Consider the following 16,240-nt stretch of genomic DNA (forward strand, 5'->3'; position numbering starts at 1 on the left):
TATGCAAATGAATCTATAGTGGCAGAAACCAGATCAGTTGCCTGGGGACAGGGGGAGGAGGGGATGGAGACAGGGGTGGGTTGCAAATAGGCATGAGGAAATCCGTAGGGGTGATAGATGCATTCATTACCTTGAATGTGGTATTACTATCCCAAGTGTTTTCCTTGTGATACCAAGGCTCACCAAGACTCATCAAACTACACTCTTCAAGTAAGTGTAGTTTAATGTATATCAATCATGGCTCACTAAAGCTGTTAAAAATTGCCCCAAAACAAAGATAAATGTTTTGATTAAAAATAGATGTGGAACAAAAGTCTCAAAGATGAATTAACCACTGTAAGAACCCATCACCTCCTGAGTCATGTGCATTCTCAGGGCTGGTGCAGCAAATTTTTAAAAGCAGGTTATTAAACACTAAAAAGTACCATACAAATGTGTTAAACACTTAACACACGTTTTTCTTTTACATATTAAAAACATTTTAGTAGTCAATCTCTTAATGCCAATTATTTTTCCATTGAACATCATGAACACTGAGGAACACTAGAGTCCCCCCAGGATATGCTCAGAAATCTATTTTAGATATAAAATCTCTGTCCCCGAGATTTTAAGAAAGTTTCATTAAGCCTCATATCGATCATACTGGGACAGCAAAGAATTAAGATATTAAGGCCTTCCTTTAAAAAATATATTTAGGATCACTTCTCAGCCTTTTGGCTAAGATCAAGTGTAAAAAACATATTTAGGGTCACTTGGGTGGTTCAGTCAGTTAAGTGTCCAACTCTTAATTCCAGCCCAGGTCATGAGATCAAGCCCTGTGTTTATAGATACAGATATAGACATAGACACAGACATAGATATACTTAAAGCAAAATCTCTTAAAGCCAATTTAATTGTTCCCAATTTAAAAAGATGATGCTACGGGGGCACCTGGGTGGCTCAGTTAGTTAAACGTCCAACTTCAGCTCAGGTCATGATCTCATGATTCGTGGGTTCAAACCCCATGAATGGGTTCAAACCCCTGTGCTGACAGCTCAGAGCCTGGAACCTGCTTCAGATTCTGTATCTCCCTCTCTCTCTCTGCCCCTCTCCCGCTTGTGCTCTGTCTCTCTGTTTCTCTCTCTCTCTCTCCCTCTCTCTCAAAAATAAGTAAACATTAAAAAATATTTTGGGGGGCGCCTGGGTGGCTCAGTCGGTTAAGCATCTGACTTCCACTCAGGTCATGATCTCACAGTTCGTGAGTTCGAGCCCCACATCAGGCTCTGTGCTGACAGCTCAGAGCCTGGAACCTGCTTCGGAGTCTGTGTCTCCATCTCTCTGCTCCTCCCCCACTCGCACTTCTCGCTCTCTATCTCAAAAAAAAAAAAAAAAAACAATTACTGAAAAAAAAAATGATACTACTAACATTCTTTCAGTCCCAGTGAAAGTTTGTGCGCACAAAAGGAGTTTGACAATTGTGGATTTGAGATGCATCATCCACATGGCCTCCAGGTAGAAAACAGAAAAAAAAAAAAAAATGCTCACCAGCAATCCCTCCTCACCCAGCTAGACCCTGGGGGTCACCGCCATCAGTCATCACCCAGGCTCCCCACACTGAATGAATGAAATAAGCACCATGGCACCTCTTTCAACTCCTCCCTTGCCATCTGAATTCATACCTGTTATGTTTAAATATGCTGACACTTTCACAACAGCAAATTTACCTTTATATTGTTTCAGAGTTTTCCCACCCTTAGCTATTGCATTTCTGACATGTCTCTTTTTAAAACCTCATCTGCTCTGTCTTCTGCTCCTACCTATCTTCCCTCTCTCCATCCTGTTTGCGTGCACCTCCTAAGGGTCCTTCCCATTTTTCCTTGGGAAGAAGTGCTCTTAACAGGCAACCTTACTATAATGAGCATTCTCACTGGTATTAAGGTCATTGGTATCTTTCCATAAAACAAATCATTTTCATCCAACCCAAGAATGGGCTTGTGTCAGACATGCTGTTTCAAAACTGCATACTTCAAGTTTATATGGGAACCACTGCCCATATCTACCATGAGAACAGCAAAGACCAAATAGCAATGCACCCCCCCACCCCCCCACCCCCGGTGCAGCTAATAGATGGTTTTGCACCTCAAAGCAGCAGCCCCCACCTAGGGAAGGCACCAGTGGCTGCCAGGGGAGAAGTTCTAGAACTCCCACCGCTCAGACCACCACCGTCAGAGCTTTGCTTGTAAGCTCTCGTTGCCCAGACCAACCACATCAGAACCTCAGGAAGGTGAGACCCAGGATCAATTTGTAAAGTTCCCTGGGGGTTCCAATATGCAGTCAAGATGGAAAATCACTGGTCTAAACGTGGCCATTTTACTACTGCTTCTTGTATGTTTTGCATCTTCATGGCGCTATGGCAATAACTGACTTCTCTTGACTTTCTTTTTCTCCTCTTCTCGAAGCTGTGACATTTCCTTTCCTGTCCCCGAGATTTAAAAATGCGTTTAAGATTTTTGTGTTTTCTCCTCTGGCCCTCTCAACCCCGTAAACTTGCATTCTGAGGAAAGGTGAATAACTTAGAATCACTTAGGGAATCACTTAGGGAAGAAAATGCACAGGGCGGGGTGGGAGGTGGGGGAGGGAATCATCATTTCCAGAGGCTCTCAGTAGAGAGCAAGGAAGTTCCTTCCCTAAGCCCCCAGTGTAGGAATAAAGTGGAAGCTCCAGATACCTTTAAGTCAAACAAGAACCTTGACGAAGTTGTTGACAGAAGTGCTTTGAAAAAAGCCGATATGCCCTATTTAGATATAGAAGACAATTAACCCAACTAACCACAACCTAAGGTAAAAAGAAGTTGCCATAAATTTTAAGGAAAATTCCCTCATCTCAGTTTTTCCCTCACTACAAGGACTGTCCTTTCTGTCTGTCTCTCTCTCGGCCTCCCTTCTTTCCCCCCACAGGTTACAAGCACACGGATGCCTGGAACAGAGGTGATCGGTGCTTTCCTATCCAACTCCCATTCAAAAGCTTCTAGTGACTTCTCTTTGCATAGAGTGCCCACAGAATCTAATGTGACATCTCTGGCTTGGCATTTAGGGGCTCCACAATCTCCCTTGTCTCCAACTTTGTCACCCTCAATTCCCTACAGAAACCCTCTTCTCTGGCCACAACTCGTGGGTGTGCCATCCACGGCCCCACCACCAGCCCCACTTCCGCGCCTGATCTCTTGTTCACGTAAAAACCAAGAGTATCCTTTCTAGAACTTTCCTTCTTTGCGGGCCCATCTCAAATCTCACTTCCTCTACGAAGACTGGAAATACCAGAAGTTTCCATTTCCAAGTGGAAAGACTGCCAGCAGAAGTCCGGGCTGTGAAGTATGTTGTGGACATTTCATATAAAGAAACAGCTAGCTGCTAAGGGTAAGCTGGGGCATAGCAGCCACGGGAAGATGGGTGAGAGAATAGATGGCAATTAGCTGTTAGTATAAACACCTCACGTCCCTCTGTGCAGAAAGACCAACAACCTGCAGGCCAAGGGCAGCCTAAAGATGTGTTTTGTTTGGCCCAGAGAGTGCTTTATGGATGCTGGCTACTAATTCAATTTTTTTTTTTTTTTTAACTGGAGCTTACACAAAAATTTGAACTTCTGGTTTCTCTTTGAAAGGTCATAACATCTGGCAATGCTGGGCTCTATTTCAATATGCTTTTGCTACCCACCCTGATACTCAGGTCACCTAAATAAACACTCATTATTTTTTCCAAGTTCGGTGGGTCAGCCAGGCAGCCCATCTGGTCCAGGTCAACTTAGCTGATCTGTATGGCCATCTGGAGGAGATGGCCTAGAACAGCCGCACTCACGTGTCTCAGGCATGTGCGCCAGGCAGCAGGCTGGCCACGGCTCTTCCACACATCGGTGGTCAAAGGATTCCCAGGAGCATCAGGAGGGCAAGAACCGATGCTCAAGTGTTTTTCATATCCCTGCTTGTGTCACATCTGCTAATGTCACATTGACCAAAGCAAGTCGCCTGGTCACAAGGGCTGGAGAAATTGACTCCACCTCCTGATGTAAGGAGTTGCAAAGCCTCATTGCAAATGGGGCCGTGTCCAGGATGGGAAGAGTTTGTGGCCATTTTTGCAATCTATGATGGGCCGTGTAGCCACAACCAACCAGAAGTGGATAACCGTGGTCTTCCTGGGGCAAAAAACATGTCCTCCGTGTCACCACAAGCCCCATTCTTTTCCCCAACTGAGTCATTCCCACCTAGGCCACTATAGGCCACCTATATTCCTCTCTGGCCCCTGTGGACACTTCAGTTTAAGACTCCCTGATTTAACCAATAGTCTCCCAAGCCTCCCCGGTTACTCCCATTTTCCCCCTGCAAAAAAAAACTTCTCTGCAAATCACTATAAGGCAACACCGGAAGACCAGAGCCTGAAGACACGGTAATCTAAGACTTGAAGGAAAAGGTTTAAGAATAGGGAACATTCGAAGAGAAGCACGTAAGATGTTAAGAGGTGATCACAAAGGTCACAAAGTAACAGCATACAGGACATGGGCTCTCAACCTTGGCTGCGCTTTCAATACTTGGGAGCTTTAAAGTGACTGTTACCCAGACCATACTCAGACCAATTACATCAGAATCTCGAGGGGTAGGGCCTGCCTGAACCCAGATACACTTCTAAAAACTCCCCAGGTAATTATAACCAACAGTAAGGCTGAGAATCACTAGCATTGGATTATTTCAATTTCACAGCTGGAACTGTTGGGAAAAGCACCAAAGGAGTGGATTGCCATTTTAGAATCTGCCAAAATAAACACCAGGCAGAAAAAGGTTCTAAAAAACTGCTTGAAAGGAGAGGGTGGAAATGGCATTTCAGATGACTAGGCAGTTTTTTATTCAGTGACCCAAAACTAATCATGCCATCGTAGCTACCAAGTGTCTTAGGTCAGAGCCTTGGCTTAATGACTCCATCATCGCTGTTATCTCGGAAAATGAGGGGTTCTGCTGAGAATTACCAGCTGGTACCAGGCTCCTCACCTTTTCTGCCTGCTCCCCTGGGCTGTTTTCAGCCTTCCTTGCATTTCTTGAGGTCTCAAATTATTCGTGTCTTTACATTCTTCTCTTATTCAGACAAAGAAACATTAAATACACACAGGGAGGATATGGACAGTCTCCAGGCTACAGTTCTTGCTACAGAAAATTCTGGTGATCACAGGTCCATCATTGTGCAGAAGGAGAGGGGCAGGGCCTGTTCGGTCAACCAACAATCCTTCCCCTCCTCTCTCTCCCTGACCTGCCTTCCTCTACCTGTTCTCTTAAGGAGACGTGGCAGAATTCACCTGTTATAAGTGGCCAGACCAGCAGGCCAAAGACACAGGCCAATGCACCATGCGGGTCTTTTAAATCCTATGCCGCAGAGCCTGCCCCGTGGGCCCTCTTCAGCAGGCTACAGGAGCCCACTGAGGAGAGGCAGTGGCTTTACCAGAACAGCCCAGAGCTGAAGAGGCCAGCTCAAGGAGGAGAAGAAGGGACTAAAACACCCTTCACCTCCCACACACTTGCACAACCAGAAGGAAATGCAGCACGTATGAATGTTCCCGGAGAAGCCTGGCTGTCATTACCGTGAGCCAGGCACAGTGCCCTGAGCCTGACACGGCCTTCACACTCCTCTGAGGTGGGTGTGAATTATCATCCCACCTTACAGAGGGGGAAAACAGAGGCTCGACCAGATCATGGGCCCCCCTCATCTTGTCATTCACAGTTAGGGTTTCCTGAATCAAGCGGGGGCTTCCTATCACTGGAGCTCTGCCTCCCTCTCCGCTCTGAGTGCTTGTCCAGAGAAAGGCAACAGTCCAGGAATGACTGCTTGGAAGCTCCACGTCTTCCAAAGAAGTGCAGAGCTGAGCACATCTGCTTCGTCCCGCGGGGATCAGAAGAGCCGGCGCTGCATCAGCACTCCCAGACCCACATCCTGCAGCCTTCTTGCCGGGCGTTTCCCTGCAATGGGACCCTCGGATGTTTTCCTGCCGCCATGGAGCACAGTGCGGCGAGCACGGGCCACCCAGACCCGGGGACGCGCGGGGACGCGCTTCATTGGCCCTGGACCCCCAAACGGAGCCTGGGCGCCGGTCCCAGCCCGGGCCCCGTCCGGGGAAGGCGGCTCCGGGCGGGCTAAGGCGGCGCGGGGTTGACAGCCCCCCTACCCACTGCAGCGTGCAGGGCTGCGGCCCGGGGCGCGGATCCCGAGAGCCGCGGCCGCCCGTGCGCTTTCCAGCGGAGCAGCGCCGGGTGCCAGGGCTCCCGCGGCCCAGAGGACGGAGTAAGCCCCGGGGCGGAGGGGCTCCTGGCCCGCCTCCCCACACGGGGCCCTCACTCCCAGCGGCCGGCGCCGGCTTTGCGCGAGGTCGCGCTCTACCCGGGAGCTCCGGGGGTGGCCGCGCGGGGAGGGAAACCTCGGGGCCGCAGACTCTGCCGTCGGCGCACGCTGCCAGCCCTCGGGGCGTCCTGCGAGCGCGGCGGCCGTCGCCCCCTTACCTCCTGCGCGGGCGGCTCCTCCGACGGCTGCGGGCGCAGGCGGCGCACGCCCGCGGCTCGTCCGGCCCCGGGCATCTCGGCGGCGGTGCGGCGGGCCGGGGTGCGGGAGCGTCGGGACCGCCGGGACCGCCGCGGCGGACTCTGTCTTCGGGCCCCCGGAGGCCCGCGCTGGGCGCGCTCCGCTCGGCTCTTCACGTGACCACGGAGGGGGAGGGCCCGCGACGGCCCCGAGGGCGAAGGACCGGGGGTGGCGGGGGTGGCGGGCGCGGCGGGCTTCCAGGCTCCGGCCCCTTCCCCGCCCGGCCTCCCGGCCGCGCTCCGGAGCCAGGGGCGGGGACGCGGAGCCGGCGGGGGCGGGAGCGGGCAGCCGAGGGGGCGCCGGGGACGAGCTCCGGCTGGTGGCGGCGCGGGTTAGAGGCCACCCTGGCATAAGGCCCCAACCGTGTGCCGTGGGCGCACCAGCAAAATAGTTGTTCGGAGAAGTCAAGGAGTGAATATAGAGTCAGTGGCTGCCACTGGCGAGGGCCCAGTAAACGCGGATTCCCTCCCTCCCCGTCCTCGTGGAGACCCCGGGAAAACTGGGTGTGGACTCAGTGGGGCCTCCCAGGGCAGATACTTTCAGGGAGCGCGCACAGACCCTCCTCCCTTCCCCCAGGGTGCCCCCAGTTCCAGGTTGGCCAGCAACTCAGCTTTGCCAGAGCTGATGAACTTTCCAGAGAAAGAAAAAATGCAGATTTTCATGAAACTGTTTCTGATTTTTTTAAACGTTGTCATGAATTCATTATGATAGTACATGTAAAATACTTGAGGCCAATTCTTGGATGAGCCTTGGCCAACAGGGCAGGTGGCCCTGGACCCAGTACCAACCGACTCCGCTGACACTTCTCAGAGAAGGAGAAGCCTGGCAGGGCTGGGACTGGCCCTGGTCACCCAGCAGGAAGCCTGGTATCCTCCCAGGTGGTTCATCAGGACCCTGTGCTATAGGTATTGATGGCTGCCAAGGTCCAGCTCCAGAACTGAAGCATGCAGAATCATGTCCCCCACCCCGGCCTTGGCAAAAGTTTCCACATCCTAATCCCTGGGACTGTTACTTTACTCCTCAGAAGAGATTCAGGTCACTAATCAGTTGGCCTTGAAATACAGAGATTATTCTGGATTATCTAGGTTGGCCCAATAAAATCACATGAGCCCTTAAAAGCATAAGAGAAAAGCAGAAGAGGAGGTGAGAGATTGGAAGGAAGCCCAGGAAGGGCTCAATGTGCCTGGCCAGGATTCTAATACCTTGAAGATAGAGGGGAACTTCAAGGAACTGAATTCTTCCAACACTCTGAATGAACCTAGAAGCAAATTCTTCCCCCACAACCTCCAGAAAGGAAGACAGCCAGGCCCACTCCTTTGTTTCAGCCATGTGAGACTCGGGGCATCGTCTCATGTCTATATATTATCTCATATGAGATACTAAAAGGATGTTGCTTTAAGCTCCTAAATTTGTGGCAATTTGTTACACCACAGTAGAAAATGAATACAGGACACCAGCCTGCATTTCAATGCGAGAGTCCAGTTCTGGCCGTGAGGCTGGCCTGCAGTGAGAACACCATGTGGCCCCTGTTCCTTCGTGGGCATGCCAGGCACTGGTTGCCACCACCCACCTGCTCTGATTGTCCCCACACAGTTCTAATATCCCATTCCCTGCAAGCCCTTCCTCCACTTCTCCCAGCCTGTGGGTCACTTCCTCTCTGTGGTCCCATGCTCTTCATGAAAACAACCACAAGCTGCCTCAGTTCTTCTATTCTTATATCCTATCCCACCCCACTAGGCCACAAGCACCTGGCCGAGGAGGGGGCAGAAAACTTTCATCGTTGAATCCCCACCTCCTGGGGATGGTAAGTAGGTGAAATGCCAAAGCAGAATTCACACCAGCTTGTCACCAACGACCCATGTCTACAGGATGTCTGAAATAGTTCTTAGAATGTTTATTGTGAGGATCACCATAAAACTCTGCATGCTCTTGAGAAAAGACAATTATTCTGTTTCTATCCTAAGTGGTGACTGATGGCATGTAAAATGGCATATCTTTTTTTGTATAATGTAAATGTATTCATTGTAAAGGGTTGAAACAACTAATCAAAGATAACCACCATTCGCCAGTTTTGGTAATCTTCCTTCTCTACATCTCGCTTTACCTGCATACACTTGAACATGCTTGTGTGCAGCTCTGTGCAAATGAAAAGTACTCCTACCCTGAAGACACTGCTGACCCCCGACCTACTATTCACACCCTGCCGACCCAGGAACCCAGACTCGGTCAGGCCGCCACCACATCTCCCACTAGAGGACGATCCTGTTTGGTTTAGGCCAATGTATACAGGGTGTTTTCCTAGCAACAGTTATCGGTCTCAGGGAAATATGTGACTCAAGTGAGCTCAGCCTGGCTAAAAAGAAGCTATGGCCCCCAAGGAGAGGCTTCTTTCTCTCTCTTCCCTCCCCTTGTCTTATGAATGTAATATAAAAAACATGCATTCCCAGCAGCCACTGGCAAGCACCTTACAGTCACCCTCTGGTAAGGATGAGGCCACAGGTGGCACGGTAGACAGGTGCAAGCAGCCGGGTCTCTGATGGCCTCATGGAAAGACTAGATTTTGGCACCTTCCTCCCCAGAACCACCTGACCTTTGAACTTAGAATTATGTGAGCTATATTATACAGCCCAGGAGACAGAATGAACTTGGTCTGTATGGCTGATAGGAAAAAAAATCTACAAGATGTTAGATGAGGGTGGGGGGAGTACCTTCCATAAATTTTGGTATCTTTTGTATAAATTTTTAAAGGTTGCATATACCTATATTTTCTGATAAATGAATAAAATATTTCCCTAGAAGGATCCATAAGTAAACTGTCATCAGGGCTGAACTTTTGAGCACACAGCAGGGAGTAGAAACTTGAATGGAGAGAGGCCTTTTCCTCTTACATTTTCCTACAAGGTTTCATTTTTAACTATATTTCTATTTTACTTTTATGACAACATACAGTAAAATCAACGGGGATGTACAGACATAGTTTAAATAGCAATTTTGTCTATTTAATGAAAAAAAAAACATTTTCTGTAATGGAAAAAAATTAAAATTCTGGTAGTTGCACCTGCGAAAGGCTGCTCCTGGCAGCATCTCTCCTGGTGGAGAGAATGCACCCCTGCAGGGTAAGAATGAATCAGATTTAGAAAGCACAGCCTTTAGATGCCAGTTCCCTAAAAGCGCACCCCATAACAGTCCTTTAAAGGTACTGTAAACCTTTCCTGGGGCTGTCATAACAAAATACCACGGACCAGGGGGCTTAAGCAATAGAAATTTGCTTTCTCATAGTTCTGGCATCTAGAAGTCCAAGATCAAGGTGTTGGAGGGTGGGTTTCATCTGAGGTCTCTCTTTGGCTTGTAGATGGCCGTCTTCTGCCTGTGTCCTCACAATGTTTCCTCTGTGCATGTCAGCATCCAAATTTCTATTTCATACAAGGACAGCAGTCTTGACTTTGACATATGAATCTGGTTGGGGGGGGTGCACAATTAAGCCAATAACAGGCACTGATTACCATCCCCACTTTAGAGCCAAGGAAACAGGCTCAGAGAGGAGAATCAACATGCCCCAGGCCACACAGCTTCAAAGTGGTGGCACTGAGGTCACAGACCCAGAACTACTGGCCCAGAGGCTCGGAATTACCACTCTGCTCTGTATAGGAGTAGCTATTAGGTAGTTTCCATTGAGAAAGTAAAGTAAGTCCATATTTAACCAAAGGATCTGCCCAATTCTGTTTGCCAGTTATCTCCTAGAATCCCATGAGGTTTGGCACAATGTTTTAAACACTGCAGTGCAGTGATCAGAATATAAGGGTCATAGTTGACAGTAGAGGGTGAATCTTCTCAACTCATTGACGTGCCAGTGCGCCTGCAAGGCCCGCACTGTCTTTGACCCCTCTTTTCTCCTTCCTCTCATTCCCTCTGTCCCAGCCTCACTGCCCTCCTTTCTGATTCTCAAACATTCCACAAGGGCTTAGCTCCAAACCATTCCCTGAACCTGGGTTACTCACTCCCCAGCACCCACCTGCCCAACTCCCCATCCATCCCTTCTAGTGTTTGTTCAGATCCCCCTTTCTCAGGGAAATGGGCCCTGACCATCTTACTTAATTCTTCAATCCACTCCTGCCCTCCTGCTGCCCTCCTTTCCTGATCTTTTACTTTCCTGCATTGCCCTTATCACCTCTGCCATGCCATATTATTTTTAATCTCTTATGTTTCTTATTTAGTGTCTGTTTATGCTTGATAGAGTTTAATCTCCATAAGGGTGGAAATCTTTATTTTGTCCACAAATATTTCCCAAGCTGCTGCAACAGTGTCTAGAAAATAGAAGGTTTTCAATAGGTATTAGTTGAGTGAGAATTTTTAGAAGTGGTGGGAATGGTTTCAATCAATCCCTTGCAATTAACCACAGAAAAAAGGGTGTATGAGGCTGTTCTGTGCCTCAGGTTCCAAAAGGACACTATTTTCTCAAGGCTCCCTCCTCCCCTCCTTTAGGAAGCCCAGAGCCCCATTTTGTATCTTGCCTGTGCCCTGATGGGGAGATGATCACTTGTTTATTCTCCCTCACATAGAAGGGCCGTTGCCAGAGCTCCAGTCTAACCTAGCTATGTATCCTTGGAACCATGAGAGATTCCAAAAATAAAGTCTGCAGCCTAAAATGCTGGTTTGTTAAAAATCGAGAAGTTTATAAATGGAGGCCCAGTACTAGAAGAGAAAAAAACTATAGGGACAGAAATCTAATCAGTGTTTCCCAGGAACACTGGAAGGAAGGGATTTCGCTGCAAAGGATCATAAACTTTCGGGATGTTGGAAATATTTTATACCTTGATTGTGCTGGCTCATACATCGGTCACATCTTGTTGAATTATAAAAAGGGTAAATTTTACTGTGTGTCAAGTATGCTTCACTAAATTTGACCTACAAAGATACTATGGAGGTGGGGCATCGTGTAAGAACAAGATGTAACAGGATTGGCCATGAGTTGAGGAGGATGAGTGATGAGTACACCTACCTGTTTCTGTATATACTTGAAATTTTCCATATTGAAAATTTTAAAATAAAACGCATCTAACAAATACATGCAAGCAACAGAAAGCAATAAAACTGTACTGAAAAAAATTAAAGAGGATTGATTTTCAATAAGGGTATCAAGACCAGTAGGTGGGGGAAAGACCGCTCACTTTAACAAACAGTGCTGGAACAAGTGAATATCTGCATGTAAAAGAATGAAAGTGGGCCTGGCTGGCTCAGTCGGTTAAGCATCTCACTCTTGATTTCAGCTCGGGTCATCCTCCGAGGGTCGTGGGATTGAGCCCCGTGTTGGGCTCCGTGCTGAGTGTAGAGCCTGCTTGAGGTTCTGTGTCTCTCCCTCTGCCCTTCTCCCCTGCTTGCATATGTGCTGGTTCTCTCTCTCTCTCTCTCTCTCTCTCTCTCTCTCTCTCTCAAATAAATAAAACAAAATAAAAACTAAAATAAAATAATGAAAGTGGGCACTTAATTCACTCCACATATAAATATTAACTCAAAATGAATCCAAGACTTACATTAAAAAGCTAAAACTATAAAATTCTTAGAAGAAAGACACAGGGGCAAATCTTTATGACCTTGGATTTGGCAATGGGTCCTTTAATATGGCACCAAAAGCACAAACAACCAAAGAAAAAATAGATAAATAAAAAATAGATAGGTAAGACTTCATCAAAATGCAAAACTTTTGTGCATGAAAGAGCATTATTCACTGAGTGAAAAGGCAACCCATAGAATGGAAGCAAATACTGTATCTGAAATCACATACAGGTATCCTCTGCTTTTTGAATGTTATCAGGCCACTTAGCTTTTTTTTTTTTTTTTAACATTTATTCCTTTTTTGAGAGACAGAGTGTGAGATGGGGAGACACAGAGGGGGAGGGAGACGGAGACACAGAATTTGAAGCAGGCTCTGAGCGGTCAGCACAGAGCCCGACACAGGGCTCGAACCCACGAACTGTGAGATCACCACCTGAGCTGAAATCAGCGGCTTAACCGTCTGAGCCATCCAGGCCCCCCCAGGCCAGTTAGGCTTTTTGAAAGACCTACATTAGTACCTGTTTTCACTAACCAAAGAGGATTTTCATTTTTATGAAAAAGATGAAAAGCAAAATTAGCATTCAGCATTGGTTTTGCAATGAGCTGTTGTAGAGGCAGTACGTAGCCCAAGCAGCGAGGGTGTCCCTCCCAAACTCCTTCCCTAGGAACTGCACTCAGCATCTCAGCATCCGGCCACCATAGTTATGAACTCTTTCTTTGAACATAAGTGCTTTATCTCAACTTACTTTGTACATCCATTAGCAAGATGTGTCCTAAAGTATCTGAAAAGCCTGAGAGATTATTTTTGGGCCCAAGAACACTCAAAACTTTTTCCATATAAGTTGACTTTTAAACAACATGGGTATGAACTGTGTGGGCCCACTTATACACAGATTTTGGGGGGGATAAATACAGCATGGTACTGTAAATGTATTTTCTCTTATGACTTTTCTTAATAATATTTGTTTCTAGCTCACTTTAAGAATATAGCATATAATACATATAACGTGCAAAATATGTGTTAATCAACTGTTTATGTTATCGCTAAGACTTCCAGTCAACAATAGGCTCTTAGTACTTATGTTTTCAGGGAGTCAAAAGTTATACGTGGATTTTTTGACTACATGGGGGGTTGATGCTCCTCACTCCCATGCTGCTCAAGGGTCAACTATAAATTAATAGGAACCGCTTCTTCACTTTATGCCATTTCAGATTTCATAGGAATATTCTGGTTTGGGGTAGTGGGGAAAATCCGTATCTGATAAGGGTCTAGTATTCAAAACATACAGAGAACTCTTACAACTCATCAATAAAAAAAACAAACAAACAGGAACCCCATTTTTTCAAATGCTTTGAGAAAGGACTTTTTTTCCAAAGAAGGTAAAGAAATGGACACAACAGTTGAAAATATTCAACATTATTCATCATTAGGAAAATGCAAATCAAAATCACTATGATATACCACTTCACATTCAGGAGGATATCCATAACAAAACAAAAAAGTAGAACAAAGTTGGAGGACTCACATTTCCTGATTTTTAAAATTACTACAAAGCTACATTAATCAGCGTGGTACTGGCATAAGGACAGACAGATAGATCAAAGGAATAGAATACAAAGTCTGAAAACAGAGTCTTGCATATAGGATCAATTGATTTTCAACAAGGGTCAAGACCATTCAACGAGAGATGACAGTCTTCTCAACAAATGGATATCCACATGCAAAAGAATGAAGTTGGATCCTTACCTCATACCATATATAAAAATTAATGTGGGGCGCCTGGGTAGCTCAGTCGGTTAAACATCTGACTTTGGCTCAGGTCATGACCTCAAGGGTTGTGGGTTCAAGCCCCGTGTCAGGCTCTGTGCTGACAGCTCTGTGTCTCCCTCTCTCTCTGCTCCTCCCCTGCTCACACTCTGTCTCTCTTTCTCTCAAAAATAAACATTACAAAAAATTTTAAAAATAAATAAATAAAAATTAGCACAAAATGGATCAAAAACCTAAATGTAAGAGATAAAACTATAAAATTTTTAGAGAAGAACATAGGGGAACATCTTTATGACACTGGATTTGCAATGATTTCGTTGATATGACACCAAAAGCTCAGGCAACAACAAAAATAGGTAAATTGGACAAAATGTAAAACTTTTGTGCCTCAAAGGATATTATTAAGATTATAAAAAGACAACCCCCAGGATAGGAGAAGATATATGCAAAGTGTATATCTGATAAGGGATTAATATCCAAAATATATAAAGAGCTATTAAATTCAACAACAAAAACAACAAAAAAACAACCCAATACAAAATGGGCAAAAAAAACCTTGAATAGACTTCTCTTCAAAGAAGATACACAAATGGCCAATAAGCACATGCAAGTATGTTCAACATCATTAATAGGGAAATGCAAATTAAAACCACAATGAGATACTACCTCATACCCATTAGGATGGCTATTAGAAGAAAGAAAGAAAGAAAGAAAGAAAGAAAGAAAGAAAGAAAGAAAGAAAGAAAGAAAGAAAGAAAGGAAGAAAGAAAAAATAGGAAGGAAGGAAGGAAGGAAGGAAGGAAGGAAGGAAGGAAGGAAGGAAAAGAAAGAAAGGAAAGAAGGAAGGAAGGAGGGAGGGAAAGAAAGAAAGAAAGAAAGAAAGAAAGAAAGAAAGAAAGAAAGAAAGAAAGAAAGAAAGAAAGAATAAGGAAGGAAGGAAGGAAGGAAGGAAGGAAGGAAGGAAGGAAGGAAGGAAGGAAGGAAGGAAGGAAGGAAGAAAAAATAAGGAAGGAAGGAAGGAAGGAAGGAAGGAGGGAAGGAAGGAAGGAAGGAAAAGAAAGAAAGGAAAGAAGGAAGGAAGGAGGGAGGGAAAGAAAGAAAGAGAGAAAGAAAGAAAGAAAGAAAGAAAGGTAGAAAGGTAGAAAGGTAGAAAATAACAAGTGTTGGGAAGGATGTGGAGAAATTAGAATCATGGTGTATTGCTAGTGGGAATGTAAAATGGGGCAACCTCTGTGGAAAACATGGTGGGGGTTTCCTCAAAAAGCTAAACATAGAATGACCATATGATCCAGCAATTCCACTTCTAGGTATATGTCCAAAAGATCTGAAAGCAGGACTCTTAACATATACCTGGATACCAATGTTCACAACAGTAGTATTCATAATAGCCAAAAGGTAGAATGAACAAACCAAATGTGGTATTTACATATACTATAGAATATTATTTAGTTGTAAAAAGGAATTAAATTCTGAAACATGCCACAATATGGATCAACTGTAAAAATGTCATGTTAAATGAAATAAGCCAGAGACAAAAGGCTAAATACTGTATGATTCCACTTATATGAGGTACCTAGAATAGGTACATTCGTAAAGATAGAAAGTGTAATAGACGCTACTAGTTGTTGGAGTAAGGGAGAAGGGAGAGTGATTCAATGGGGACAGAGTTTCTATTTGGGATGATGAAAAAGATCTGGAAATGGATAGAATGGCTACACAACATTGCGAATGTACTCACTGCCACTTAAAAATGGTCAAAATGGTAAATTGAATGTTATGTACATTTTACCACAATAAAAAATTTCAAGAATATTACCTACATTACAGTTCAGTCTGTGTGCTGTAAAATTCTATGCGCCTTGACAAATGCTTAAATTTCTTGCATCCATCATTACCGTATCATATGGAACAACTTCATCACCCCAAAAAATCCACTGTACTTTATCACCCCCCAGAATCCACTGTGCTTCACCTACTCAACGCTTCTCCCACCCCCAAACTTATGGTAACCACTGATCTCTTACCGTCTCTATAGTTTTCCCTTTCCCAGAATGCTATGTAGCTAGAATCATGCAGCATGTGGCCTTTCAGAGCAGCGTCTTGCACTTAGCAATACGCATTTAAAGTCAATCCATGTCTTTTCATGGCTTGACAGCTCACTTCTTTTTATTGTTAAATGATATTCCATTGTATGGGTGGAGCACAGCTTGTATATCCTTTCACTTATTAAATGACATATCAGTTGCTTCCAAGTTTTGGCAGTAATGAATGAGACTGCTGTAAACATTCATGGGCAGTTTCACGTGGACATAGTTTCAAATCAGTTGGG

At 45.5% G+C, this 16,240-nt stretch overlaps 1 protein-coding gene across 5 annotated transcripts in view; it reads right to left on the reverse strand.

Annotated features, from left to right (window-relative positions):
* Positions 1-16,240, reverse strand: part of LOC106976001 (two pore calcium channel protein 1-like) — a 59,392-nt gene that overhangs the window by 34,666 nt on the left and 8,486 nt on the right. The window contains exon 1 of one of the 5 annotated variants that reach the window (XM_053200936.1): positions 6,512-6,826. The exons of 3 other annotated variants lie outside the window; for them this stretch is intronic. In XM_053200936.1, the coding sequence (XP_053056911.1) occupies positions 6,512-6,586 (75 nt within the window). In that variant the 5' untranslated portion in view covers positions 6,587-6,826. Of the gene's footprint in view, positions 1-5,014; positions 5,975-6,511; positions 6,827-16,240 lie in introns of those variants that run through there. One more of the 5 variants, XM_053200940.1, reaches the window with a different exon arrangement.

This window comes from Acinonyx jubatus, chromosome A3 (assembly GCF_027475565.1).
Source record: "Acinonyx jubatus isolate Ajub_Pintada_27869175 chromosome A3, VMU_Ajub_asm_v1.0, whole genome shotgun sequence".
In the NCBI taxonomy this organism is placed as follows: Eukaryota; Metazoa; Chordata; class Mammalia; order Carnivora; family Felidae; genus Acinonyx; species Acinonyx jubatus.